This window comes from Vanrija pseudolonga, chromosome 2 (genome assembly GCF_020906515.1).
Source record: "Vanrija pseudolonga chromosome 2, complete sequence".
NCBI classification, from domain to species: Eukaryota; Fungi; Basidiomycota; class Tremellomycetes; order Trichosporonales; family Trichosporonaceae; genus Vanrija; species Vanrija pseudolonga.
Window position 1 is genome coordinate 2,895,585 of NC_085850.1, and position 26,808 is coordinate 2,922,392.

Consider the following 26,808-nt stretch of genomic DNA (forward strand, 5'->3'; position numbering starts at 1 on the left):
TGGTTGTATTTGTTTTGCATACTATATCGTAGGTTGCAAGCCTGCCCTTCACAACAAGTCTATCTTCTGACCCCCCAGCAGCGCTCCAAGCCGCAAGCTATACCGTAGACCCCATACCGACATGCACATGTATATGCCCTAGAACTGGCGGTTGACCAGGATGGCGCTCGTCTCGGCCTTGGAACCCGGCCGGGACGCGACAAGCTCAATCTTCGCCTCGACGCGCGTAAGGGGTACTGTCACAGTCCAGCGCAGCGCTGGTGAGCGGTTCTCCCCGTCGGTGTGAAGCTGGGTCGGTGGTGGTGCGGCTTGGCCGTTGAGTCGGAGGGCAACCTCGGGTGCTGGCTTTGCCTCGTCGTCTTCGTTCTTCTCCACGTGCGCTGTGACCTCGAGCTCGGTCGTGTTCGCGCCAACGAGAACGACGTGGACAAACACGCCGCGGTAGTTTTGCAGCCTGATGGCCTTGCGCGACCCGTTGGGTTCTGGCGCGACGCCAAAGCCAAGGTCGATGTGCTTGATTGTGGGGTCCTGCGGCACCTCGGGCTCCTGCAGCGCACTTGGCGGCCGGGCGCCGGCGGGCGAGTCGGCGAGCAGGGGCGCAACAGGCGGGGGAGCGACGCCACGCTTTCGCGCCTCGTTCACGGCCACCATCTGTCGATAGATTGCCAAAGCGAGCGGCGGCAGCGAGGCAACCCAAGCCTGCTGCTCGGGCTGGGGGTAGCGACCGAGCGAGGCGACCACCTCCTCCGTCACGACACCCTGAGGCAACTGGGGGAGGTACGATTGCTGGGGGTGCGGCAATCCCTGAACCAGCTGCTGTGGTGTGAGCTGCCCCGGGGTCCCGGGCGAGCTGTACATCGCGTACGCCTGGGCCTGCTGCATCGCGGCGATGCGCGCCATATCGGGCGTGACGAGCATAGGGTGTTGCTGGAGCTGCGGGATCTGAGCGTGAGGCGTGTGTGGTGACGGCGATGGCACGCCGTGCATGCGCACAGGTGCGCCCACTCCCGACTGTCTCGGCTTGGATACCGGCTGGCCCTTCTGCAGTGGCTGGGCAAGACGCTCGCGAACCAGACCGCGGTGGATCTGGACGATCTCGATTACCTGGCGTGCGTCGCGCCAGACTTCGCTGTGCTCCTCGTTGTAGTTCAAGGCGTTGTTGGCCATTTGCTCGACCTCCTGGAAGAACTGGTCCGCGTTGTCGTACCGGCGCGCGACCATGCGCTGCTCAATCTCGCCGAGCGACAACGGGTGCTTGATGCGCTTGTAGTAGTCTGGGAATTCGCGGCGGTCCGGCAATGTGAGGAAGATGGTGGCGATTTCGCGATCCGAACCACTGTGCCGAGATTAGATGCCATCTCGTGCCATCGCGTGCTCCTCCACTCACTCATTTGCCTTGGCCTCCTTGATAGCTCTCATACACGGCTTGATCAATTTGTACACTGTGGGTCCGTCCTTCATGTAGCTGCCGCGCTTCTTGCCGGTTCGTCCGCTGCCGTCCTCTGCAGGTGTCGAAGGGCCAGCGGTCGCCGGCGCCGGAGAGGCGGCATCTGCCGTGATACCTCGACTTGTTGGCGCGTCATCGTCCTCCGAGTCGGTGTCCTCCTGCTGCGAGGTCTCACGGCTGTAGAACGTGCGCGTAACTTTCTGCGACCCGTCAGCATCCGCAGTCAATCAGATCAACTCACATGCAGCTTCTTGGCCCACTGGAAGAGTGTCGAGTCCTTGATGTTGTCTGCGGAATCAGCCTCGAATGCTCCTCATCACACCACTCACATCGCTTGGCGTTGTTCCAGATCTGACCGAGGTCATGACACACGTCGCGGAGCGTGTCATACTTGGACGCGTCGAGCTTGTCTTTGACCTGCTCGAGCGAGAAAGGATGCTTGATCGTCTCGTAGTAGTCTGGGAACTGGCGCTGTCGGGTTAGCTTGGCCCATCCACACGACCTGTCCCTACCTTGTTGGGGAGCTTGATGAATGGTTGCGCGAGTTGATCTCCGCTGAAGGTAATGTTAGCCGTCGCGTCCCTTCCCTCATCATCACTCGTCATAGACACCCACTCCGAGTCCTTCATGGCCATGATCTTGTAGTAGAGGGCCAATCCGAGAGCCTTTGCACGCTCTGGGTCTTTGGGGTCCATGCCGTTCTTGTTGACGACTGGTTCGGGTGTGGGTGTGCGCCGACGCTTGCTCCTTCCTTCACTGAGGATCAGACTCGGGTCAACGCCAAGTCGTCGTTTTCGTTCTTTTGGCTTTTCTGGCGAAGCTGTCGACGCCGGGCCGGCATCTTCGGTCTTTACAGCCGCTGGCGTGCTTGGAGCATCTGCGCTCATGGTGGATGCTGTCTTCGTTGTATGCAAGTATGGATGTGAATGATACAATGGCAACGACGCGACGAAGTGTTGTGCGCTGCTGCCTGCCTGCCTGCCTGCCTGGGGTGCGTGCGTTGCAATAGGTGGCGGTGGCGCGTGCTGGGGTGGGCGGATTTGATCCCGTCGACCGTGGGCCGAAGGCCGTTGGGTTTGTTTGTGTTGACAACTTTGATGGACATTTCAGCTGGCAGCCAGCGGCCAGCCAACCAGCCAGTCGACGGCGACACCAGTGTCAACAATAACAACAACAACGATAACATCAACGACAGCGGCAAGTACATCAAGCATCCACCACTCAAGGGACAATCGTGTCTAGCATAACCATAACCACAGTTAGCCAGAACCAACGGACCCTTGTGCACGTCCGACTCGTCGCACGACTCGCAGAACACCGCCACCATGGTGGCTCCATCCCAATCCCGGCCGCCCCTCGGGCTGCACATCCAACCTGCATGTCTGCAGCACAAGTACATCCGTCACGCAAACTCGAGCCACATCTTTGAGCGCCCAGAGCGGCTGCGCGCCGTCCTTCTCGGCTTTGCGGGGGCCCTTGCGCGCCTCGAGGCCGCCGACGCGGCGTCGGCTCCAACCCCCGAGCCCGAGGGCGACGACTTATCATCCATGCTCTCGTCGCTGTCGCTGGGCTCCACATCCCCCTTCCTCCCACCCTCGCATGTCGCCATTGTCCCCCCGCCTATCCCACCCGCCACACCGGGCCAGATCCTCAAGCACCACCCCGCCGTGCAGTTCACCCACTCGCCGCCCGAGGAGGCGCCCTTCCCCTTCCTTCCAAAGGCGCGGGGCGCCGCCCTCCCATCCAGCACGTACATGAAGGAACTGCACACCTGGGCCAGCGAAGCTGTCGAGACGATCCGCACCACAGGCTGCGAATTTCCCCAGGACAAGGGGTTGAACGCCGGTGACCTCTACCTCGGCCCAGGATCCGTCCTCGCCATCGAGGGATGTGTAAGTGGTGTGGCATGTCGGAGTGATGGGCGGGCTGACGTCGATCAATCAGGTCCAGACCGTTTGTCAGGCCGTAGATGGCGTGTGTGCCATCGTCCCGGCCCACCAAGATCCGCAAACGCCAGTGCAGAACATGAGCTCGGTGCCTCCGCGTCCATCGACGCCTCAGGGCGATCCAACTCCGCCTCCACCGGCGTATAACAAGGCGTTCTGTGCGATTCGCCCGCCTGGGCACCACTGTGGCGAGGACGAGCCCTCTGGGTGGGTATGACTCTGCTATGCACGCTGACGGCTCAGATTCTGCTACGTCAACAACGTCGTCGTCGGCGCCATGCACGGTTCGTTGGCGTCCTTATCGTTGAGCTGACACCGCAGCGTATCTCCAACACGACGTAGACCGAGCCATCATCATCGACTTTGATCTCCACCATGGCAATGGCACACAGGCGCTTGTCATGCCGCTCAACGCAGCGTCGTATGCCGAGGACCTCGCCATGGCAGCAGGAAAGCCACCAAGCGATCTGAGAGGGCTCAAGGGGCAGAGACGAGGCTGGAAGGGCTTCTATGGCTCCGTGCACGACATTTACTCGTACCCCTGCGAGGTGAGGTGCCACAACCAGCCACCACTGACGCGACAGGATGGCGACCTGGATCTGATCAAGGATGCGAGTTTGAGTCTTGCCGCTCACGGGCAGTACATGTGGGTGCGGAGGGAGTGTCTCTCGCTGACGCCAGTGAAAACATCCACCTACAACCGTACGACTCGGAGGAGGACTTTTACGAGCGCATTTACCCCATGTACACTGCTCTTCTTGACAAGGCGCGGCTGTTCATGCGCGACACCGAAGCCGACCCGGAACGGACAATCTTGTTCATCAGGTAGGCTTTACATCTGACGCCAGCGCTGACGGTAGTGCCGGTTTTGATGCCTGCGAGCACGAACATCAGGGCATGCAGCGCCACAACCGCCGCGTACCAGTGTCCTTCTATTCGCGATACACGCGCGACATCGCCGCGTTTGCCGACAAGTACACGGGCGGCAAGGTCGTGTCTGTTCTGGAGGGCGGCTACGGCGACCGTGCGTTGACCTCGGCGGCGATGGGTCACGCGATTGGTCTGCTCGGCCGTGAGGGTGTCCCCGGCTGGTGGTCGGTCGAGGAGCTCGACAACGTGAGGTGGCTCGCCATGACCTTGGCAACCAGCTAACTCTGCCAGCTTGATCGCGCCACAAAGAAGAAGAAGCGCGGTGGCAAGCTCGCAGCCCTGCCACCCGACCTGACGTCTACGCCACACCTGGCACGCGCACACGCTCTCCTCGCGCACTTTGAGGGCTCGCCACCGTCGACACCTGCGCCAAGTGTTAATGCCACACCACAGGCTAACGCCAACGGGCGCATGACGCTCCGCGAGCGCAGGGTAAGGACGTACGCCGAGGACACGGACGTCTGGAGCTCGTCGCCCCGGGATACTGGCCGGCGCCGTCGCGGACCGGCCACGACGGCCAACACGCCTGTCGCTACACCCAAGAAGCCCACCGACGGCAAGTCAGAGGAAGCGTACCCCAGTCCTGCGTCGAGCCCTACGGCTGTTCCGCCGCCGGAGCCGAAGCTCGAGGCGGCACCACCGCAACCCAAGCTCGAGGTTCCCTCCGAGCCGGTTGACTTTGCCTCGCCTGTCTCCGTGGTCTCGGACACGAGTGATACTCCAAAGATCATTCTCAAGATTCCGCGAGTCACTCCGCCGCGTGAAGGCGAGGAGGACAGGGGCGTCGCGAGTGAAATAGATCGTGTATTGGCGCCTGTGCCTGTAGCTCAGCCAGTGGCTGCTCCTCAGACAGTACCTCCCAAGGCTGCTCCTACTCCGCAAGTCGCCCGTCCTCTGGCCCCCACGTCATCGACAGCTGCCCAGCCGGCCGCCCCTAAGGCTGTGGTTGCAACGCCTATCTCTGCCCAGCAGATCCAGCCCAAGGCGGAGCCACTTTCCAAAGCTAGCAACCCAGCCCCACCGACGTCAGCACACGCTCCCACGGTCCCGACGGTTGTCGCCCAGGCCGCGCTCCACGCTCCCAAGCCACCGAGCACCGCTCCTCCCACCAGCCAACGTGTACCGTTCGCTGGTGCTGCTGGTGCTGCTGCTGCTTCCCCCGCTGCAGTGTTCAGAGCACCGCCTGCTGCGCCGAGCCAGCACCTCCCAACGCTGCGACCGAGCAACTTTGTGCCAGTCGAGCTGCCACCGCCGCCAATGTACCCCGTTTCGCGGCCACAGTTCCCACAAGCCCCTCCTCCACTTGGTTACGCCGCGCCCCAGATTCCACCCAGCAACCAAGCCTACTATGCCCATGCCCAGCAGTATGCGTCATCGGTGCCACCAATCGGAGCAAGTTGGCCTGTTAGTGGCGCGCCAAACACACCAAACACAGTGTTATCAGAACCAGCGTCATACCACGCTCAGCATGCCCCGTCCCAGGTTATCGGCGCGGTGAGTGCAGACCGTGCCGTCTACCCACTGTACCCTGTGCTTCCAGGAGGCCTCCTGCCCGGCGGTAGTGGAGGCGCAGGAGGCGCAGGAGGTTCTGTATCAGCCACGCGGGAAGGTGGCCATGCCGGCACGCATTTCGGACCACAACACTCGTTCCCCGTCCCCGGGCCTGGTAATTTTCCGATTACTTTTACTGCGGCCAACGGACCACAACATGGGCCCAGTAGTGGTTAGTGTGGGTGGCGTATTGTTACAAACGTTGTCCAGCCCCCCCGAAAGTCAGGAAGGTGTCAGGATGCCAGGATGATGCCCGACTAGTGTCGTTTCAGGCGCCCTATCCGCCGCTAACCCGCGCACCCTCTTGTTTGATGAAATCCATCTGTAGCAATGTACAACTAGATGTGATTCTATGGGCTGCGCGTGTTGCGCCTACTGGTGGTGGGGGTGCTGCAGGGCGAGCCAACTGTGGCTCGACCCGCGCTCCAACCAATGCTACGTGCGTGCGTGCGGCTTGGCCGCCGGGAATTGCGTGAGAGTTCGTGGATGAGTGTGTGTGTGTTGGTGGGTGTGTTTGTACACTAGGTGCAAGATAGCGTCCGTTGGTGTGTCTGTTTCGAGCAGTCCAGGCTCGTCGAGAAAGGAAAGGGGGTGCTTGCCATGAGGAAACATTGTTCAGAGAGGTCCCTTGAGATGAAAGAGAGAGTGGCACTGTCCGTGTGCGTGCCGTCCTGCGGCAGATGGGTCGTTGTCCCTTTTATGTAGATGGGTGTCGATAGAGGCAAGAGACTTAGAAGACCTCGAGCGAGCTCCAGGTAGGAGGTGCGGGGAGCGGGGGCAGGTGCTTTGCGTCCCAAACGGGAGTGAGGGAAGGGAGAGCGGGCTGCTCGTCCTGGTCGTCGCTGTCCGGCTCCCAGTCGTCGCGCTCGCTCAGCGAGTCGTCAGAGCGGGAAGGGATGAGGTGGGGAGTGTCGTCGTCGTCGGCGAACTTGACCTTGCGGTTCTCGCGGGCGGGAGGCGACGAGGCGCTGTCGTCCGAGCAGTCCGAGCACGACGAGCACGAGTCGCCGTCGGATGAGGCGAAGACAACAGTGGTCATGCTGCAAGCCGTAGGAGTACGGAGGATGGGCTCGGGAGACATTGAGCGGAGCGAGCGGTTGTCGTCGGACAGGTCAGGCTCGGACATGTCGTCGCCGAGGAGCTCGTCGAGGTCCTCGATCGTGCTGAGGGCAGACACCGACTTGGGCTCGGCGGCGCGAGTAATGTCGTCGGCGGTGATCGAGTGGCAGAGGCCCGAGCGGCGGATAGGCAGCGCGTTGAGCGTGCTGCTGCGGGGAAGGAGGCCGTTGGAGAAGGCGCGGCGGCAAGCCTTCTCGGCGTCACGCTGAAGCTCGAGCTCCTCGAGCCACTTGCGCTTGCCCTCCTCGCGCTCGTAACGGCCAGCAAGCTTGACAATGCTTCCGACGCGGCTCGCAAGCTGCGTCAGGCGGGTAAGCTGCGTGCTGTAGACGGCGCGATGCTTGGAGGGAATGGCGTGGGCAGGGGGGATGGCGAGGAGGAAGCTCTGAGGAGACGACATGCCGCCAAGCTCCTCGCACTCAAAGTCGGAAGACTCTGGCGAGTCAAAGCTCGAGGTCGTCGTGGTCGTCTGGTTCGAGTTGCAGCGCTGGAGAGGGACAGCGGCAGGGCGCTGCTGGTCGAGGTTGATGCCCGAGGCCTCAAGAACCGCGTTGATCTCGTCACGGAGCTTTGCGTACTCGTCCATCTTGGCCGCCGTCTCGCTCTGGATCGCCCAGAGGAGGTAGGCGCTGGGAACGCGCTCCTTGAGGGCAGGGAGGACGTGACGGCGGTACGCGTCGACAAGCAGTGACCGCGCCTGGCGCCTGTGAGCGCGAGCGGGCTGCTGGTGGACGGCGACGTGAGCCGGGGGCTGGGTACGGCCTGGGTTGGGCGAGCCAGTGGGGAGGAGGGGCGAGAGGAGCGAGAAGAGAAGGGAGGAAGGGGAGCGGCGCGAGCCAGAAGGGCCTGCGGCCGCGGAAGCGGGCGACAGGGAAGACGACGAGGCGTCCGAGCTCATGCTCGTGCGCGGTGAGTCAGCAGGGGACACGGTCGCTGCTGGTGCTGGTGGGGGAGGGGGCGCGGCGGCGGCGGCGAACGAGAGCTGGACCTCGTTGACGACGCGGTGGAGCGTGGCGATGCACTCGGCCTCGAGGTCGAGGGTGATTGTCGAGCCGTCGACGAGGTGGACAATGATGGCCGACTGGGGCAGAGAGAAGGTCACGTCGTCGACGACGCCCCAGACCCAGCTGGCCTTGTCGCCGAGGAGGACATTGGTGCAGTCAATGTCTTCCTGGAGGCAGAGGCTGCGGTGGGCGAGGAGGTTTGGGGGCAGGGGTAGGGCGCGGGAGCTGGCGTCGCGTCAGTGGGCGAACTGAAAGGGGGCCCTTGGGTCGCCGTCGATACTCACGTGTATGGGTTGGTGGGGAGGGGGAGGGTGAAGAGGATGGTCGGGGGGCAAGGCTGCGAGGCCGAGGGGACTGGGAGGAGGCGCAGGAGCATTGTGCTGGGTTGTGGGTGGGAGGAAGATGGTGTGGCGTGGGCGTGGCGAGGCGCGTGCTGGAGTGGGTTGGTGACTAGTAGTGATGAGTGACTGGTGGTAGTAGTCGCCTAGTCGTGTCGGTCGGTTGTCGAGGAGGAGCTGTGCAAGTGGTCGTTCGACAAGAGACACTGCTGGTTACCAAGAAATGAGACTCTGGCGGCGAGGCGAGGAAGGATGAGGAGAGTACAATCACTGGAATGGGAGTTTTAAAGGAAGGCGACAGTGTGTGTGTGGTGCAGCGTCAACTGGCAGTCCTTCCCTTGGCAGAAGGAAGCCTCGCCTTTGCCTCGTTGACACCACTTTGACCCGTTCCCGTGGGATGACCAGATGTTTCCCGCTCATCACCAAGTGAGTCTCGAGAGTCTGTGCGTGGCGCGGCGGCGCGGCAGAGGGGCGGGGGGGCGCGCGCGCAGCCCAGCCCTTGCGGGTGCCGGCCAAAGCGGTCCAGGGACGAAAGCGCGTGTCATGCCGTCAAGAACTTTGAAGCGGGTGGCGTCGGGGCGTCAGTCAGGGAAGGGCAGCAGCAGCGCAGGCAGCAGCAGGTGCGTTGTGATCGTCGTCAAGGCGGGCGGTAACAGATTACGGCAACACGGATGGTTGGCCGCCCTGCGCACCGCGCCTCCTCGCGCCCACCCCTCGTGCCCAAAATGCGGGACGGGGAGCGGGAAGCGTAAACCACCCCTGCTTGTATGCCCATGCCTTGGGCAAACGATGGACAAAATTGACTTTAGCATATCATTCATCCCGCGGCAAGGTAGTATGCAAGCCAGGCGACTCCCAAAGTAATAGAAGGATGCGTGTTATTATCGGCTTGGCTCGCTCGTCGTGGTGGTGCCAGTGCCGGTGTGAGCGCCACTAGCATCCCGGGATGGTTGAGACAGTGGGAGCGGGGGGGGAGCGAGTGGGATGGGTGGGCCCGGTAACTGGGGTGTCGGTTCGGTTGTGCTTATCGCGTGGTTTGTGCGGCGGGCGTCGGCGTCGACAAGACTACTATTGCAAGCTGCATTGTCCATGCACAGTGCACACACAGCAAGCACCGCAGCCCAACTGCCACCCACCCACCACGCCAACACCCACGCACCCAACACACGGGCGACGCACGACGCTCGCTCGCACACGCGAACGAAATGAGATCTACCAGTTTTGTGCTGCAGTGCCCACCCAGGCGAAAGTTTGCATCCCCGCAGAGCTGACACGCGCACTCCTGAACTCTGCTTGCTTTGCGCCAGGCAAAAGGTTACAGCCATCGCACAAATGCAGGGAGCGAGGGGGTGGGCCGGTCAGAATCCATCACCAGTGCTGTGGGTCAGGGCGCCGAGGAGCATGTCAGGGTTGGGTTGGGGGTGCCGCTGCCGGACAAACCACGCAAGGTGAGTGAGTGAGCCTGGCCATGCACAGTCGAGTAACGACATGCTTGCGAGCAGGCAGCGCCACCGCTCGCCATGCACCACCACCACCGACGACGAGGCGCGATTGCTCGGCGCCACACACGCTGGAATCAGCGCCGACCGAGACATATACACCACCCCGAGCCCGGCGGCGGCGCCACATGGTGAGGCCAGCCGTGCCGCCCGCCTGCCGCCTACCGTTCCGCCATATCGTCACCGTCACCTCTGTCACCATCACCCGCGCTACAGACGCAAAGTTGGTAGTGTCAACCCAACCCAGACGTGTGCCGTAGCCAGTGGCCACGGCCAAACCTTACCCCCCGGCACTGCCAGCACCCCAGTTTCACCGCGTTGACTACCAGACACGAGCGACCAACCCAGATCTAAATGCTAACGTGTCTCGTAATCGCTAATGGAATAGAATGCACGGCGCGCGCGCGCCTGTTCGCGTGCGAGGAGGCATGAATGAGCGAGCGAGCGAATGAGATAGATGCAGAGCAGAAGCAATGCAGATCAAATCAGAATCTCATGTCCAGAGTCAGAAGCCGAAGCCACAGACAGAATGGATCGATCTGGCTTTGCTTTAGCACACTGAATACAGAACAAGATCACTTGACATGCCATGCCCCAGACTCAATACTGCTGCGTCTACTGCGTTCTGGGCCAACTTGTCCAATTCAAATGCTTACTCGTATTCAACAATGTCGCGACATTGCGCATTCATGAGCCACGCGCTGCCGCGCCACGTTTGCATTCTTCCGACAGCAGGGACACTCAACCACGACACACCCACCCACCCACGGCCACAGGAACCGGAACGTCGTCTCACCTGCCCTGGGACCGTCCTAACCGTAATTATACACGCACGCACGTATGTGTACCAAAGCACACGCCTACACGCACGTACGCCTACAGCTGGGTACCGTGCCTGCGGGGTTGTAGCAGATGGCTGACGACGGGGGTGGCCAACGCCCTCCGTTGGCTGACGGGTGGCGCCACCGCCGCGCCGCGGCTCGATGCAAAACAATACATGCAATGATCTATGCCAGAGTGACTTTCTATGCGTGCGCGCAAGTGTTTGCGCGATGCGGAGGTAGATGGGTAACAGGGGAGGGTAGAAGCGAGAGTCCGCTTGCTTGGCCACAGGGCGAGGCGTCACCCGAGATGAGATTCGCTAGGCGGTTGCGCAGGCGATAACGGCATGGCCTCTTGTCCTGGCTCGCACCGTCGATCGTCCGGCTCTGCCGGTGTCGTCCCGGTCGCTCGAGCCGACTTTTCTTCCATCCACGCAGCGAGCATGCAGTAGCTGGCCGCTGCAACGTAATGTGGCGCCCGACCACTAGGTCATGGCCGCAACGCATGCTTCAAATGTGAGGAAGATGACCATGTTGGTCTGCAAAGACGTGTCAGCGGCGAGCAAGCAAGCGGGTGTGAACAAGGTCTGAGCTTGGCCCAAGATGCGACACTCACGGGGACAGCACTGTTTAAGAGTTAGGTTAGCAACTGGAACCACGCCACGCCACGTCGCCCCGGTGCCGGCGGGCAGAACAGAGTGCAAGCCAGCGTGCCAAACACGGCGACGTGACTGCCTCGGCAGGTTGTGTGCATGTGCCCGCTGGCGTGCGGTCGCACTCTGACGCACCGCCACCCACACCGGACTTCACTCACCGGACGACCGTAGGCCACAGGCCAGCAAACATGACCCGCCAGCCCTCCTTCTGGACGCTCTGGACGGCGACGTTCCACATGCTTGGCGCCTTGACCCCTGGGCCAGAATACACCGCGTCCTGCATCCTTGTCTTGATGACGTCGAAGGGGAACGTGGCCTGGGGTGTGAGTGGGGGAGCCGTTGACACGAGTCTACTCACCACCCATGCGGCGACACCAGCCGCACCGCCTGCAGTCATCAACTCGGCCCAGCTCAGCCCGCTGTGCAGCTCTGCCTCGGCCTCGTCGATCAGCGTGTCGTGTTTGTGGGGAAGGGGGTGCCTCTCGCCGTCAGGCGACTTGCGCCACTTGAAGAAACGGCACAGGCCCTCGTACCTGCGGGAATCGTTAGCTGGTGGCATAAAACTTTGGTGCGCCACGGACAACCTTGGTGTGTGGTACAGCAAGCTACCATCACCCGGCGTGCACATGACGGTGGGATGGGCATGTGAGGGCACATTGTGGCACCCCACTCCGTACGACTCGGGCCCGCAGCACTATACCTCCCGGCCCGCAGCACCGTACCTCCGGCGGCATCACCCACCCCCTCCACCACCCACCACACTCACGTGAAGAAGTATGGGCCGTATGCCAGATCGCGGCAGATAGTCGCCGTCATGCCGCGGTACAGGCCCCGGACACCGCTCTGGCGCACAATGTCCTTGGTCACCTGCCACGCCGAGGGGTTCTGCGTTGGCGGGAGGGACTGCTGCTGGATCTGGCTTTGTCAGTGGGGCACCGCGTGGCGACGGCTTACCTTGACGAGCTCGATGGGGCATGTGAGGAGGCTGGGGGTGTTAGTGGTGTGGTTGTGGGCGCAGTGAGTCCAGCGCTCCTTCCCGACGCTCGTACTCCCCTACTCCTTCCTCGCCACCTCGACCCCACCCACACCACACTCACGAAGCAGCAACACCACTCCCAGCACCCGCCAACATGATCTGCCAGAGCGTCGGCTCCTGCCCTTCAGGCGTGTGCTGGATCTTCATGCCAAACGAGTAGGACGAGAAGATGACACCGTTGAGCTGGAGGGGTTAGCGGGGCACAGGGGCGGCGTACGAGCCGTCGCCGTCGCCGTCACCGGCGGCGCACAACACGGCCACATGGCCACCTATACGCACGAATGCAATGCCGGCCTAAAGTCTGTCAGCGCCGTCTCATGTACCCACTCACCATAGGGCTCATGACGCCCTTGAACAGGCCGGGGATCTTCTCCTCACGGACGATCGAGCCTGGGGTATCAGCGCGTGCTCTAGGTTGACGTTGGACTGGGTATCGGATCGTGGCTGGACGGCGATGATCGCGCAGGGCCAAGCCTGGGTAGTAACGACGGTACCGAAGACTCAGGTGCAGCGGTAGCACACTGGGCCGAGGGCATCCAGTGCCGTCGCCGTGACGGCGCGCATCACACAGCCAGTGTGCGCGTCTCCACCACGCGACCACACACCAGGGGTGCGCTGTCACGCGTCACCGCCGCGCGCCCCACAGTGCAGCCACGTCGGATCACGCGACCTCGCACCGCACACGACCTCACGCCCATACACCCGACTCACGGAACGCGCCCAGGATCGAGTTGTACCGCCCATTGTACTGCGGGGTCTGGTATCGCACCTTGACGACGTCGAACGGCTGGCCGACGAGGAGGCCGACGCCGCCTGGGATGTGAGCGGGGGTCGGGCAGGAGGCAGACGAGCGATCTGGCGCAACCTGATAAAGGCAGAGCCAGCTCGACCTCGCCCATCGCACACGCACCTGCCAAAACGCCAGCTGCAAAGTCGACATGGGGCGGCGGCCCGGCTGTGTGATGCGTCAGTCGTCTTCTCCCAACGAACGTAACGGCGCGAAGCCCGCGCTCACCATCGGTGCTGGCCTCGTTGCTCATAAGTCGGGTAGAGTGTGCGTTGTTGTGGTGCGAGATGTGTGCGGGGCTATGAGGAGGGGTGGGTGGGGCCCGGGTGTTGGCTCGAGCGGGGTATGTCGGTGGTGGTCCGGGCTGCTCTTCGGCTCGAGCGAGGTCAAGCGAGACGAGGTACAAGCACAAGCTTCACAAGCTATGTGCGTCGGTCAGTCGTGAGTGAGTGGTGAGTTGAGAGAGATACAGAAGAGAGCAGCACGAAAGTTGCTGCAGGCCTCGCTGTTGCCGTCGTCGCGGGCTGGCTGGCTGGGCGTGTCTAAGCGCGCGCCTGGCGTCAACAAAACTCGGAGACGACCAGTGTCCGCGGTGCCGGATTTCTTGGCGTCACTGCCAAATTCCACCGCGTCATCGGGCCGGCCGCGGGTGGCTCGTACTTGGGTCTTATCCATCGCCATCCGCGCATCCAACTGATCGTGTATCGCATCGCATCGGCATCGGCATCGGCATCGCGATAGAACAGCGACACACTGCACACACACACACTCGCGCATAGAGCGAGCAGTACACTCCACCGAGCACACGACCGCGGCACCACCGCCCCACACCCCCACCCACGGCCTCCGCCGCTCCACTACCCCCGCTCATATCCCACACTCTCCGACACCGCGGCATCCGCCCGGCGACGCCGTACGCCTGGTCTCGGGGCTTGTATTGCACGTGTACGCCACGAGGGCTGCACCCTCCACACCTGTGCACCGGAGACGCCGCGTCCACACCGTCATTGCGCCGCCATCGGCCTTGCACTACCTCTTCGTCACATCCACCGCTCGGCGCTCGCTGCGCTCGCCCCGCAATGAACCTCGACGAAGAAGTCCGCCTCTATACCACCAACGCGGAGCGCGAGCGCACCGAGAACCTCGCGACGCTGTACAGCATCATCGTGTCCCTCGAGTACCTCGAGCGCGCGTACGTCCGCGACTCGGTCAGCTCAAAGGAGTATGCGCCGGCGTGCACGCGCCTGCTGGCGCAGTACAAGAGCTTGATGAAGCTCGTTGGGGAGGATATTGGCGGGGTTGAGGCGTTTATGAAGCGGTTCAAGGTGAGCAAGGCGTGAGCGAGCGCAGCGAGCGAGCGGCGGGCGACGAGTACCGGCCAGAGGCCACATGCTGCGGCTCGCTCAGCCCCAGTCCCGACTAACACGCCCCAGATGGACCACCCCGCCGCACTGCACCGACTACAAGCCGGCGTGCCCGCCACCGTGGAGCACGCGGACGCGGGCGACGGCGCCGAGAGCGGCAAGTATGTTGCCGAGGCGACGCAGGTGAGTGGGCCCGGCCAGAGGCACTGCGAGGAGGCAAGAGCTCACGACCCCAGGCCTTCATCACGTTCATGGACGCGCTCAAGCTCAACCTCCGCGCAAAGGACCAGCTGCATCCCCTGCTGACAGAGGTCATGACTGGCTACTCCAAGTTCAAGGCCAGCGCCGAGTGGGAGGGCCGCGCGAAGATCATCCAGTGGTGCGTCGTGTTGACGGCGAGGGACCGGAGTGTGCTGACCCCCGCCAGGCTCATCACCCTCAACACCATGAAAGCGTCCGACGAGATCACCGACGAGCAGAGCCGCCAGCTCCTCTTCGATATCGAGAACGCGTACAACGAGTTCTTCCGCTCCCTCAGCAGCAGCGGGTAGGCGAGCCTCCCCAGCCTGTGCTTCCCCCAGTTGTAGATACAAGCATCACATTATACAGCGTACAAACTACCCCCACCATCTATACCTCACTACTACTTCATCACCAGGCCGAGCTTGACCGTCATCGTGTTCATGTAGTCCTCTGTCGGGTCAGCGCGCGGTCGCGGGACACTACTCACCGGCCTGCTTCCGCATCGCCCAGTACTCTTGCAGCAAGTCGTTGAGATTCGTTTCGCTCTCGTTGATGAACGCAGCCATCTCCGCCTCGAGCACCTTCTGCTCGCGCAAAAGCTCGTCGCGCTCCTTCTGTGACTTGTTACGGTCCTTGGACTTGACCACGTAGCTGGAAACAGTCAGTCAACATGCCCAAACGACCCACTCACTCCTCTTTCAACACCTGGATCTTCTTTGTTGCCTTCTCCCTAAACTCGACGGCCATCTCCTTCTGACGCGCCAGGCGGTCCTCGGCATTCTTGATCTGCCGGTCGAGCTGCTTTTGCCGCTCCTTGGCGCCGTCCTGCTCGATCTTGACCTGCTCGAGCTTTGCGCGCAGTGCTGTTCGGTGCCGCCGTCCCTCCTCGGCCTTGCTCCGTTGCGACTCGATCTCGCGCTCGAGATCGACCAACCGCTTCAGCTCCGCCTCGAGACCAGTGATGATCGTGTTGCGCTTCGTGTGCTCGGCTGCGGAGCGCACGTACCCGGCGTGTGTGGACCGCTCGGCCGCAAGCTGCTCGCTCATCTGCCGGATCTGTCCCTTGATCCTGTCGGGTGACCGTACGAAGCGTGACCTCGCGCTCAACGTGTTCTGCTGGAGCACAGCGAGTTCGCGGCTCTTTTCCGCCGCGTCCTCCATGATCCGTGACCGATCACGCTTGAGCTCCTCTACTTCAGCTGACAGCTTCATCTGCTGCTGCCGCAGCTCGAGCAGCTCGTTGTGGATGCCCTTGTTGCGCTTCTGCCTCTCCTCCATGATCGGGCCGTCGGCCTTGTTCTTCGCCCTGGGGGTCAGCAATAGTCCGTCCGTCAACACCCACCTGATGTCGCCAATCGAGGCATCCAAATTGTCCAGGCGGCGGCGCAGTTCCTCGGCGCGGTCCAGCTCGGCCTGGCTCCGCTGCTGCACCTCGAGGTGGAAGCGCTGGCGCTCGTCCCTAAACTTGGCAAAGTTCATAATGCCGCTCATTACGGTGCGCAGACGGGTCGCTTCTGGTCGAGTGAGGTCGGCGATGGTAAAGTCCTTGATGCCGCACAGCATCGCGAGCGTGCGGCAGTGCTGGTAGAACATGATGAATCCCAGGCCGTCCGAGTACAGTTCCTGATGGATTAGCAGCCGATCGACTCCCGCTACCCACCCGATACTGCATCATGCCGAGGAGAGACTGCTTCGGCCCCTCGAACTGATCCACGGGGATGGCCATGAGCGAGTAGAGCAAGCCGTTCCAGATCGCCTGTGTTGTTGCCGCCGTCGGCTTGGTGAGGTCCTCTGGTGACGCGGTGATGTACAGTGCCGCCAAGCAGTCGCACACCTCGGTGGTGGTCATCATGGGGAATCCCGTCAACGGGATGGGTTGGTGGTTCTGCCGCGACATGCTGGCGATGTGGTGTCGGTGAGAGAGTGGATTGAAGCAACGTTGACCAGGTCGACTAAGTCGCGTTTGACTTGTTTGTGCGGATCGACTGTTGTTGTTTTTGGACTTATGTAAGGAGGCGTTATCACTCGAGGTCTGTGCGTTTCCTAATGACGGCACCGAATCCTTTACACCATTCCTAATAGTCATTAGGATTAAAATAATTACGTGTCAGCCCCCATTTGCCACTTAAAAGCAGTCGCGTTGACAACAAACAAACAAGGCAACATCACCCAACAGCTCGTCTCTTCTTCATCCATCCACTCTCGACAGCCATGGCCCCAACACGCCCGTCTGTCGACTACCTGACAGAGACGCTACCGAGCGTCGTCCCGCCCATCTTTGACCAGGCGCAGGGCACGACGGCCAACCACCGCAAGAACATTGTGCAGCTGCGCAAGATCCAGGAGAAATGCGCCGAGATCACCGAGAAGACACCCAAGGGCGAGAAGCTCGTCGGCGAGCGCGCCTTCAGCACCCTCTTCATCGACATGGTTAACCGCATCCTTCCTGTCAAGAAGGGTGTCGGTGTCGCCGACAGAATCGTCAAGTTTGTCGCGGGCTACGTGACGTACATCACAGAGCAGGGTGGGTTGTGTGTCACTTGGGGCACGGCTGACCCACCAGACGCCGAGGACGACACCATGACCTCGCGATTCGTCGCCAAGCTCCTCAAGCACCTCTTAGCTGGTATGGAAGCCAAGGACAAGAACGTGCGCTTCCGCGTCACGCTGCTCGTTGCGTCGCTCATCAACGGACTCGGCGAGGTCGAGTGAGTGGAGTGAAGAGAGCCAAACTGAACCCGCAGCGACGACATGTACCAGCTCCTCCGACACTGCCTGATTGAGCGTTCGCGCGACAAGGAGGCTGTTGTGCGTGTTCAGGCTGCAGTCGGTCTCGCCAAGCTCCAGTCTGGCGAGGACGAGGACGACCTCGAGGAGGGGCAGGAGCCTCTGTCCCAGATCCTGCTCGACTTGCTTCGCTACGACCCTGCCGTCGAGGTCCGCCGCGCGGCAGTGTACAACCTCCCTACGGCGCCCGAGACGCTCCCTCACCTCCTCGCCCGCACCCGCGATGTCGACCCGATCCTCCGCCGCACCGTCTTCATGGGTTCGCTCGGCGCGGCCCACCTCCCCGACGCCCGTGTGCTGTCGATTGCCCAGCGCGAGAACGTCGTCCAGAACGGCCTAGGTGATCGTGACCCCACTGTGCGCAAGGCCGCTGCTGCCATGCTCGGTGGCTGGCTCGACCAGGCCGACGGCGACGTCCTCCAGCTCCTTGGCCGCTTCGACGTCGTGTCGAGCAATGTTGCCGAGGACGCCCTCATCTCGGTGCTCGTCACCCGGCCCGAGGTGTTTGACAACATTGAGATGGAAGACGCGTGGTGGGCCTCGCTCACCCCCGAAAAGGCCTTCCTCGCCCGTGTGTTCACTGAGTACTGCGTCAACAACAACAAGACCAACCGCCTGGAGGAGGTCATGCCGGTCGTTACCGCCCTTGCGTTCAAGATCCAGGACGAGTACAACAAGCTTGTTGGCCTTAGTACCGACGAAGACGAGGACAAGGTCACCGAGCAGGCGTTCATCGTTGGCGAGCTGCTCCGCGTGGCGATCAACCTCGACTATGCGGACGAGATTGGCCGCCGCAAGATGTTCCAGCTTGCTCGTGAGATGATCTCGCAGGGCTCGCTCCCCGAGACCCTCATTCCCCGCTGCATGGACGTTCTGAGCAAGATTACCGACGGCGAGCGCGACTTGATCCGTCTCATTGTCGATGTTGTCACCGAGCTCCGTGTCGGCGACGGCGATGTCGAGACCCAGGAGCCTGCGACGCCGTCCAGGTCGACCCTCGGCAGCCCCTCCCGCCCAACGCGTGCCCCCGCTCCCTCTGACGACCCCGAGGCCCGCAAGCGCGAAGCCCTGATCGACTACCGCTGCCTGCTCATCTGCACTAGCCTGCTCGAGCGCGTCAACTCGCCATGGCAGGACAACACCGTGTTCCACGGTCTCCTGCACGACGTCATCATCCCCGCAGTCCGCAACAAGGAGGAACTGGCGCTCCGTGACCAGGGTCTCATCTGTCTCGGCCTGTGCTGCATGATCGACCAGAACATGGCGACCGACACCTTTGTCCTGTTCATGCAGCAGATGAACGCTGCTGGCGATGACGACGAGCTCAGGGGCAAGGTCATGAAGATTGTGCTCGATCTCTTGATGGTGCACGACATTGCCACGCTCGTGGCCAAGACCATGTCCGTGGACGCGGTGCCGGCTCTCCTCAGCCACATGCTCCAGCAGGACGTCCCCGAGGTCCTTGGCGTTGCAGTTGAGGGCGTTGCCAAGCTCATGCTCGCCGGCATGGTTACCGATGCGACGGTCCTGCAGCACCTCGTCTTGCTGTACTTCCACGCCGACACGGCCGACAACCAGCCTCTGCGCCAGTGCCTGTCCTACTTCCTCCCAGTGTACTGCTACTCGTCATCCGAGAACCAGCTCCGCATGCTCGAGGTGGGTTATCAACTTCTGTCTCTAGCTAACCCCAGGTCTTCCCCTTGGTGTTTGCCAACTTTGCGCAGAACGAGGAAGAGGAGGACGCCACGCCCGTGGCTCAGATTGGTCTGATGATGGTGGACTGGCTCGACCCCCACAAGGCTGTGTAAGTGGTTGCGCCTTCTGAGGTCTAACGGATTTAGTGAACGCCCTGGTGCGGTCGTCGACCTCAACGTCCACCTCGACCTCGCCATCACGATCTTCAAGCTGATCATGACAGAGGAGGGCCGCGACACCCGCAAGACACTAACAAGCTATCTTGGCAAGCTCAACCTGCCGGACAGTGCCGAGACGGACGCGTGGCGTCCAAAGGCAGTGCTGGCCCTGATCAATGCTCTGAAGGAGGTTAGTTGCGCCCTTAGAGATCAGCATTGACACGCCAGAAACAACCCCTTTCAGACGCAGTGTCGCGGAACTCGCTGTCCAAGTTCCAAGTGTCGCTGCTCAAGCTCTACCCCGAGCTCGAGGGCTACGACGAGGAGACGTTCCGCGCCGAGGGCGCCGAGCGAGAAGACACCAAGGAGCTCTGGGGCTTCATTGACGATGTGTAAGTGGCGGCGCCAACGCCAGTGGCCATGACGCCCGTGAGGTCAGTGCTGAACAATGTGCCCAGGGAGGAGATTGAAGAGGCGCCAGAAGCCCGGACAAGGCGAGGTAGCCGCGCTCCTTCTCGATCTCGGCGCACTGCGTCCATGTCTGTTGACCCCACGTCCGACTCTGATGCTGCTCCGGTGTCTCGGAACCGCAAGCCGCGGCCCGAGACTGTTGCCGAGGAGACTGAAGACGACGAGTCTGAGGACGTGGAAGGGTTACTGGACAGTGATTAGTGTGTGAACTGTTTTGTATTGTATTTGATGCAGCCGTGTGATGTGTGTGAGGGTGGGCACATGGGCTATTGAACGACGTAAGTGGTACGTCATTTAGCTTTTGGTTTGGGTGGCGGGAAGCATGCGGGCATCCAAAGTAGGTTGCTTGATTGAGGGGGGGTGGCCAGGGTGGTGGGTGCGGTAATAAATACCTACGGCCACTGTGCAGTGCAGTGGTGGTGACGCAGCCAAAGCAGGGTGGGCACACACAAACACTGGGCAACCGACAACGACGGACCACTCCACCACCCAAACCAACCGTTTACAATCCTCCGTCGTCACTCTCCTTCATCCATCTCCCGTCCAACGCATCACCAATCATGCCGGACGAGCGCACGCCTCTAGTCGGCGCCAGCGCCTCGGCACCACCACCAACAGCAGCAGCAGGAGCATACGGCACGTCGCCCGCCGTGGCCCAGCCACCAGCCGTTTCGCCCGACACGCCGCTGCAAGAACGTGCGGCGCAGCTGCTCGCCTCGGGCGGCGGCGACAACTCGAACCTGGCCAGCATCGACCTAACGCACGAGCTCGCGTCGGCGCTGTACGCGCTGCACGTTGTCGAGCGGCACGACCGCGCGCGGGGCTCGGCGCGCGCCGCCGCGTCCCGCGCGAGCGCAACGGCCAGACAGCGCGCCGCGCTCCGCGACCACGCGCTGGCTGTGCTCGACGAGGCGCTGCACGGCGAGCAGCCAGACGAGAACAAGGACGACGAGGAGGACGTCCTCGACCTCAACTTTGGGCTTATTATCGAGCCGGGCAACTGGACCACTGGTGGGTTGGACGTGGGGGACATCAGCTGGACACAGGGGCCCAGTTACTAACCACACCACACCGCCAGTCGCTGCCCTCCTCTCCCACCACACCACCCCCGGCGCCGTGCTCGCGCACCCGCTCATCCGCGCCGCGCTCCCCCGTGCTTGGTCGCGCCCCCGCCGCACGACGGGGCGCGGCCTCCGCGTCATCCTCCAGAACGCCGTCACGCCTGCGTGAGTCAAAAGCGTCCCAGCCAGCCAGGGTAGCGCCGTTGCTGACGACGACGTCTGCCCTTTGTTTGACCTGTAACGCATGCTGCGGCGCTCGACTGGAACATTGTCATATCGACGGCGGCCGGCACCATCGACGCTCGAATGCATACTAACGGCGCTACTATTGATGCGATGCACCACTCGCTTCTGTGGATCATTGCCCGCTCCACCCACAACAGCCGCGCACACGTGCTCGAGCTCGTCGCTTCGCTGGTCTTCGTCGCCCTCACCCTCGTCACGGCGCTCGTGCCAGACGTCGACGTGCGGCCCGACACGTCGGGCCCGACTACCATCGTCTGGTCGGTGTGGGCGTGGGCCTCGTTCCTTGCCGTGAGTCGAGTGGCGGTGCAACAGATCTAACCAGCGTAGTCCATCTTCGACACGGCACACAACCGCCGCGGACCCAGCTCGACGTCGCGCATCATGCTCCTCCTCCCCGCGCAGTTGGCTGGCATCCTCCACCCGATCCCGTTCACCGAGGGCATCGCTGTGGCCCTCCGCACGCTCGCTATCCCGTTCAGCACGCTCGCCGTGGTCCTGCCTGCCGCGCCGGCCCTCCCGCTGCTGTTCCCCGCCCGCCTGCTCCCGCTCGCCACGATACTCGCCGGTATCCTCGCACGTGGTGCGCGTGCCGCGGCACTGCTCATCCCGCTCGCGGCCGGCCTGTGGGCCCTCTTCGCCTACGCCCTCAACGGTGACGTCTGGAGGGCTGGTTCCGTCTCTACCATGACGGGGCCAGGCGGCCCAGTCGAGGTCGGCGTCGCGCCGTTCGAGACCCGTGTCGCGCTCTTCATCACCCTGGTGCTGGTTATCGGCCTGAGCGCTGGCCTGTCGATCCTCCGTGCCCTCGCCCCCAGCAACGAGCTGCACGACGGTACCTGGGAGGCAGAGTACGGCCCAGATATCGGGCACGCCTCGCGCCGTGCCCTCGCTGCCGCCGTGGCCCGCTACCTGCCGCCCTCGCGCGACAGCGCGCCGCCAGCCCCGCCCCTACCCATCCCGTTCAACCTGCTCATGGTGCCGCTCGACGTTGCGGCCGGCGTGTGGCGCGTCATCCGCGGCGAGCCACCACTCCACATCCGCCGCGCACGTGGCTGGCTCGCGATGATCATTGTCGCCGTGCCATGCCTCGTGCTCGCGCCGCTGTCCCATCTCCTGCCGTCCTGGTAGAGGCTGTGTTTTAGTAGGATTAATACTGTATGAAGAGTGTGTGGGTGTGGGGTGGGGGGTGGTAGGATGGGTGTGGTCGGGGGTTTCGGTCCGAGGTGTCTGCCCAGGCGTCATGCTAGGAATGCTACTAACATCTACACCCACTACTCGCACATCGTCGACGTGCCGCTGCGGTGCACAGTCACCTCTCAGTCACCCACCTCCCCCGCCCAGCTCCCAGCGTCGAGCGCCACGCGCGGCGCAGAAACGCCGAGGCACCCGCCGGACCCGCCGGAGACACGGCGGACACGACGTCATCGGCACGGCGCGGTTGCCCTGTCGGCACGTCTCGACTCGACTTGCCCGCACGCGCAGCAACAACATAAGTAGCCCAACTTCGGGACGCACAAGGTGCACACCAACCCCCCTAGTCAAGCCGACACGACCACCAGCACAATGCCCGACCCCTCTGCCGATGCTGCCCCCGAGCTGGTCCTCTACGACCTCAAGTGCACCAAGGACGTGTGCTTCTCCCCTACCGTGTGGAAGATCCGCCTGATGCTCAACTACAAGCGGATTCCGTACCGGACCGAGTGGCTCGAGTTTCCCGACATCAAGCCGACGCTTGCGCCGCAGTGCGTGTCAGCTCCTTCTCTCCGCCGCCTTGCCCCACTGACGCTGACCCCGCAGCGTCGGACCCCTGCCCGAAGGCGCGACCAAGTACACGGTGCCGACGATCCACCACGTCGCAAGCGACACGTGGCTGATGGACTCGGCCAAGATCGCGCCGTGGCTCGAGGCGACGTACCCCGCCCGTCCCGTCATCCTCTCCGCGCCGCTGTCCGACGACGTGACCGCGCTGGTGCGCACCGCAGGCGGCAAGGCGCAGCAGGTCAGCCTGGCGCCGCGCGAGCCGGCCATCCTGTCCCCGCGCGCAAAGGCGTACTTTGTCAACATGGTCGAAGGGCTGATTGGGCACCCGCTCCAGCAGCTGCTGGCGTACGAAGACGGTGCTTGGGCCGGCGCGGACGAGGGCCTTCGCAGGACGAGCGAGATGATGCTGCGTAACAAGGATGAGGGGCCCTGGATCGAAGGCGCCGAGCCCAGCATGGCTGACTTCTTCATTGCCGGCGCCATGCAGTGCGCGCGGGCTATCCACGAGGGGACGTGGGAGAGGGAGTACAAGTACGAAGGGCTCAAGCGGGCCTACGACGCGTGTGGCCTGTTGCTCGAGCGCGGGAGTTACTAGATGGGTTATGTAGATGGACTATGAAGTGGTGTGTGCGAGGAAGGTGTCTGGGGGTAGGCTGATGTGGCAGGGAGGTATCTAACGGTAGGCCTGTTCGCGTCATCCGCTGCTGCTTGCACTGTGTGGGACCTTGGAGGTGTGCGGGGTCGAGTTGGGGACACGTCGCGTGGAGGACGAGAAGAGGGTGTCATTGACGATGGTGCCGGGGTTAACTCCGCCTAGAGACAAGAGTGAACTGGGTGCTCGATGTCCCCTCCGTTCCAGATGGTGTCAGTGAGCCCTCGCAGGCTTGAAAGAGAACATTTCTGTGCGTTCTTTCAATAGGGGACAAGAGTGATACGAAGATCAGCTGAGAAGGACATGTGCGGGCACAAAGGGGACCCGTTCTAGACACCATCTCTACAAACCACAGAATCGCACCACAGCACGCACTACTCGCCAATTTATGCACTACAAACACTCGAAGAAACATCCCCTCCAGCCTCGGGGGCACGAGAAGAGGCGGCGGGCCCCAATGTGCGCCAAGGCAGCCGTCCATAGCCACTCGGGCGGCCAGTAGCACGCTTAGCAGCCAACCCCGCCGCCGCGCCTTTCTCAATGCATCTACCCCGGCGAGAATGTACCCAAGCACCAAACACATCCACTTCAACAACGTATGTATCCCCAGAACGCCGCATGGCCGAGAACGACGGAACGCAATATCAGTCCCAGCTCTGCAAACGAGTGCCACTGACCGCCCACCCACGCAGCCAGCGCCACGCCCCGGCTCCCCACCCAGCCAACCCCGCCGCCACCGCCGTGTCGTCATCCCCGGATCGACATAACCCAACCCCATCTTCATCTTCCACTCATCATCCAACACACACCACACACCACCATGGCCGCGCCGCCAGCGTCCACCACAACCAACGAGGAGGAGATCCGCGCCCTCGTCGCCAGCTTTGAGGGGTACAACTTTGTCGAGGACGCCGACTTCCGGGTGGGTGTTGCCGGCCGCCTCTCCCCACTTGTGCTGCTCTCCTGCCCCTGCCCCACCTCACGCCTGCTCGCTCGCGCTCGCTGACGCTCGCTCGCTCACTTTAGGCCGGCGTCCCCGCCGTCATCCGCAACGCGCGCACCGAGGGCCTGAACGCCGCCGAGATCGACACGGTCATCGGCAAGGCCCAGTGGTTCTACTATACCCGGTGGGTATGCCCCCCCCTCCTTTACGCCCCCCCCCCTGACACTCCCCAGCAAGGTCAACGCGTCGGTCCCGTTCGAGACGTACCTCCAGTACAGGAGCAACGAGACCGAGTCCCTGCCGTGGCGGCACAGCGCGAGCGTCGACGGGGACGACGACGCGCCGCCCCCGCCCCCCCTGGCCGACGCGCCGCCGCCCGCCGATCTGAGCTTCAACGAGGTCGTCCAGCTCATCCAGGCCGGCCGCGCGTCCGAGGTGCCCACCATCCACGTGCCCAACGAGCTTAATGGGCAGCCCGCGAGCGTGTCCAAGCTCGAGGCGCGGCCGAAGCCATGGGAGAAGGCCGAGGCGACGAGCGGAGAGGTCGTGCCAGCCGCCCCGGGACTCGTCGTCTCCGGCGCTGATGGCGCTGAGGCCACCACCCCGCTTGGCAACCCCCCTGGGGTGCGCACCCCGCTGCCAGAGTACACGCCCTAGTGCCGTAGATTGGATCACGATAGCGTAGACCAGCCCGTCATTCACTGTACATTATGGCAATGATTGCAACGACGTCGCGGGCATTACTCTGCGCCAAGAAAGTCTGACACTCATCCCGCTCCACTTCTCTCCTCCCGGCAAATCACTTGGCAGCTGTCAGTTCAACATCAAAGCTCCGTCCTGGAACCTCCCCGAGCCTCTCCCCCAGCGCCCCCTCCAACTCCTCTCCACATGCCACGCTACGCTCGATCGGGAATGGGTACATGCAGTATATCAAGACGACCAACACCCGGTCGCTAGTCGCCTCGGCCCTCGTCACAACTCTACCACCACATCCAGCTGCACGCTTAAACGAGCTGGTGGATGAGCTGCGAGATGTGCTGCTCACGGTCGCCAGTGTCACCGCCCTGGATGTAGGGGGTGAACTTGCGGTCACGGAAGCCACCAGTGGGGTTGGAGAGCTTGAAGGGCCAGAGAGCCTGGGTGGCCTGCTTGAAGTTGGGGCCAACAGTGGCAATCTCGTGAACGAGGTCCTCAATGCAGATGATGCCGTACTTGCCGAGCTGCTGCTCAATGATGGCGTTGTCGGTGATGGGGATGCGCTGGCCGTTGACCTTGGCGTAGCCGCGCTTGTAGACAAGCTCGCGGATGGCCTTGAGGTTGGGCTCACCGTAGGCGATGTAGGGCGAGACAAGGCGGAGCATCTGCTCGGTAGCCTTGGTGACGCGGACAAAGACACCGTTGTTGATCTGGAGGAGACGGAGGAGCTGGAGGATCTTCTTGGGCTTGGGGGCAAGCTTGGAGATACCCTTCAGGCGGACAACGAAGAAGACCTTGGCCTGGGCGGGGACGTAGTAGTCACCCGACTTGCGGGCCTCGCGCTTGAGGCGGATCTCCTCACGCTCCTTGGCGTTGTACTCCTTGACGTACTCGTCGGCACGCTTGAAGATGACCTTGCGCTTGGCCTTGAGGGCCTGAGATGGGGTGTCAGCTAAAGCTTCTTCAAACTTTCAACCACACGCCAGCACGCCTCGTCGAGAGATGGATTCAGCCCCGAAAGATGGTTAATTACAGGCAGCATTGTCGTAGCTAGCCGTGGTCCAACGAGTGTTGGTCTTTGCATCATTGTAGGGGGACCAGGCAGCCCCCCTACTATCCCTCTCCCTCACACGATCTCCTCCAGTCACCCAAGTCCACAACTCACCTTGCGGGCCTCAACGGCGGCAGCAAGCTTGGCCTCACGAGTGGCCTCGTTGGTGCGGCGCTTCTTGAGCAGGGTCTCGGGGACGGCAATCTGCTGTGGGGGTGTTAGTTGGCTGCACATCAAGTTGGCCGAGGTTGGGTTGAGAATTTGAGGTTTTGGTTTCGGCGTGCGATGGGTGCTGCAGAGCGACAACAGCAGCGCCGAACAGCGCAGATTCGATGCCAAGCAACGTCCGCGCATGCTCGACATGCCTTGTCCCCGCTCCAGCTCGACCACAAGTCGCCCAAGTCGACGCCGTCGCCAGACCTCAAATTTCTCTCTCCAGCCCTCGGTGTGCTCGCGCAATACTCGCCTCGACGCTGGGGACGCTGGGATGGTCGTCAGTGCTGGTCCTAGTCGTGTGTCTTGTCGTCGTCGTCGACGTCTACTCAC

The 26,808-nt window shown here is 62.6% G+C and overlaps 11 protein-coding genes across 12 annotated transcripts; 6 read left to right on the forward strand and 5 right to left on the reverse strand.

Moving 5' to 3' along the window:
- Positions 1-3: 3 nt before the first annotated feature.
- On the reverse strand, positions 4-2,414 carry PBRM1 (Protein polybromo-1). Its single transcript, XM_062769391.1, has 6 exons — positions 2,063-2,414; positions 1,960-2,002; positions 1,777-1,918; positions 1,689-1,735; positions 1,388-1,647; positions 4-1,336 (listed from the first exon to the last, which is right to left on the reverse strand). The coding sequence occupies exons 1-6, from the start codon at positions 2,332-2,334 to the stop codon at positions 139-141; spliced, it is 1,962 nt and encodes a 653-aa protein (XP_062625375.1). The 5' UTR covers positions 2,335-2,414; the 3' UTR covers positions 4-138.
- A 358-nt stretch (positions 2,415-2,772) lies between these two features.
- On the forward strand, positions 2,773-6,165 carry HOS3 (Histone deacetylase HOS3; the record flags this gene model as incomplete). The annotated part of the gene is made up of 9 exons (XM_062769392.1): positions 2,773-3,339; positions 3,392-3,600; positions 3,637-3,677; positions 3,715-3,941; positions 3,978-4,039; positions 4,075-4,218; positions 4,254-4,509; positions 4,555-5,687; positions 6,147-6,165. 9 exons carry the CDS (start codon positions 2,773-2,775, stop codon positions 6,163-6,165), a joined length of 2,658 nt encoding a protein of 885 aa, XP_062625376.1.
- A 55-nt stretch (positions 6,166-6,220) lies between these two features.
- On the reverse strand, positions 6,221-8,637 carry LOC62_02G002869 (uncharacterized protein). Its single transcript, XM_062769393.1, has 2 exons — positions 8,282-8,637; positions 6,221-8,222 (listed from the first exon to the last, which is right to left on the reverse strand). The coding sequence occupies exons 1-2, from the start codon at positions 8,371-8,373 to the stop codon at positions 6,605-6,607; spliced, it is 1,710 nt and encodes a 569-aa protein (XP_062625377.1). The 5' UTR covers positions 8,374-8,637; the 3' UTR covers positions 6,221-6,604.
- Positions 8,638-10,906: 2,269 nt separating this feature from the next.
- On the reverse strand, positions 10,907-13,416 carry SLC25A29_1 (Mitochondrial basic amino acids transporter). 2 transcript variants are annotated; one of them, XM_062769394.1, is made up of 11 exons: positions 13,363-13,416; positions 13,258-13,302; positions 13,059-13,160; positions 12,679-12,737; positions 12,409-12,530; positions 12,266-12,296; positions 12,078-12,226; positions 11,670-11,844; positions 11,470-11,627; positions 11,272-11,281; positions 10,907-11,194 (listed from the first exon to the last, which is right to left on the reverse strand). In XM_062769394.1, exons 1-11 carry the CDS (start codon positions 13,385-13,387, stop codon positions 11,141-11,143), a joined length of 930 nt encoding a protein of 309 aa, XP_062625378.1. In that variant the 5' UTR covers positions 13,388-13,416; the 3' UTR covers positions 10,907-11,140. The 2 variants fall into 2 exon arrangements, with proteins under 2 accessions (XP_062625378.1, XP_062625379.1); XM_062769395.1 differs by lacking the exon at positions 11,272-11,281.
- Positions 13,417-14,213: 797 nt separating this feature from the next.
- Positions 14,214-15,049, forward strand: vps28 (Vacuolar protein sorting-associated protein 28; the record flags this gene model as incomplete). The annotated part of the gene is made up of 4 exons (XM_062769396.1): positions 14,214-14,459; positions 14,568-14,681; positions 14,735-14,877; positions 14,926-15,049. 4 exons carry the CDS (start codon positions 14,214-14,216, stop codon positions 15,047-15,049), a joined length of 627 nt encoding a protein of 208 aa, XP_062625380.1.
- A 92-nt stretch (positions 15,050-15,141) lies between these two features.
- On the reverse strand, positions 15,142-16,638 carry NUF2 (putative kinetochore protein NUF2; the record flags this gene model as incomplete). The annotated part of the gene is made up of 5 exons (XM_062769397.1): positions 15,142-15,191; positions 15,229-15,392; positions 15,433-16,047; positions 16,084-16,364; positions 16,402-16,638. 5 exons carry the CDS (start codon positions 16,636-16,638, stop codon positions 15,142-15,144), a joined length of 1,347 nt encoding a protein of 448 aa, XP_062625381.1.
- Positions 16,639-16,952: 314 nt separating this feature from the next.
- On the forward strand, positions 16,953-20,053 carry cnd3 (Condensin complex subunit 3; the record flags this gene model as incomplete). The annotated part of the gene is made up of 7 exons (XM_062769398.1): positions 16,953-17,265; positions 17,305-17,449; positions 17,486-19,184; positions 19,220-19,332; positions 19,370-19,571; positions 19,610-19,773; positions 19,840-20,053. The coding sequence occupies 7 exons, from the start codon at positions 16,953-16,955 to the stop codon at positions 20,051-20,053; spliced, it is 2,850 nt and encodes a 949-aa protein (XP_062625382.1).
- Positions 20,054-20,295: 242 nt separating this feature from the next.
- On the forward strand, positions 20,296-22,336 carry LOC62_02G002874 (uncharacterized protein). Its single transcript, XM_062769399.1, has 4 exons — positions 20,296-20,863; positions 20,931-21,078; positions 21,297-21,447; positions 21,487-22,336. The coding sequence occupies exons 1-4, from the start codon at positions 20,413-20,415 to the stop codon at positions 22,285-22,287; spliced, it is 1,551 nt and encodes a 516-aa protein (XP_062625383.1). The 5' UTR covers positions 20,296-20,412; the 3' UTR covers positions 22,288-22,336.
- A 323-nt stretch (positions 22,337-22,659) lies between these two features.
- ustS (Glutathione S-transferase-like protein ustS) lies at positions 22,660-23,555 on the forward strand. The gene is made up of 2 exons (XM_062769400.1): positions 22,660-22,901; positions 22,957-23,555. The coding sequence occupies exons 1-2, from the start codon at positions 22,723-22,725 to the stop codon at positions 23,513-23,515; spliced, it is 738 nt and encodes a 245-aa protein (XP_062625384.1). The 5' UTR covers positions 22,660-22,722; the 3' UTR covers positions 23,516-23,555.
- Positions 23,556-24,367: 812 nt separating this feature from the next.
- Positions 24,368-25,235, forward strand: LOC62_02G002876 (uncharacterized protein). Its single transcript, XM_062769401.1, has 3 exons — positions 24,368-24,494; positions 24,599-24,699; positions 24,749-25,235. The coding sequence occupies exons 1-3, from the start codon at positions 24,393-24,395 to the stop codon at positions 25,170-25,172; spliced, it is 627 nt and encodes a 208-aa protein (XP_062625385.1). The 5' UTR covers positions 24,368-24,392; the 3' UTR covers positions 25,173-25,235.
- A 284-nt stretch (positions 25,236-25,519) lies between these two features.
- On the reverse strand, positions 25,520-26,625 carry RPL7 (60S ribosomal protein L7; the record flags this gene model as incomplete). Its single annotated transcript, XM_062769402.1, has 2 exons — positions 25,520-26,146; positions 26,377-26,625. 2 exons carry the CDS (start codon positions 26,623-26,625, stop codon positions 25,520-25,522), a joined length of 876 nt encoding a protein of 291 aa, XP_062625386.1.
- Positions 26,626-26,808: the final 183 nt, after the last annotated feature.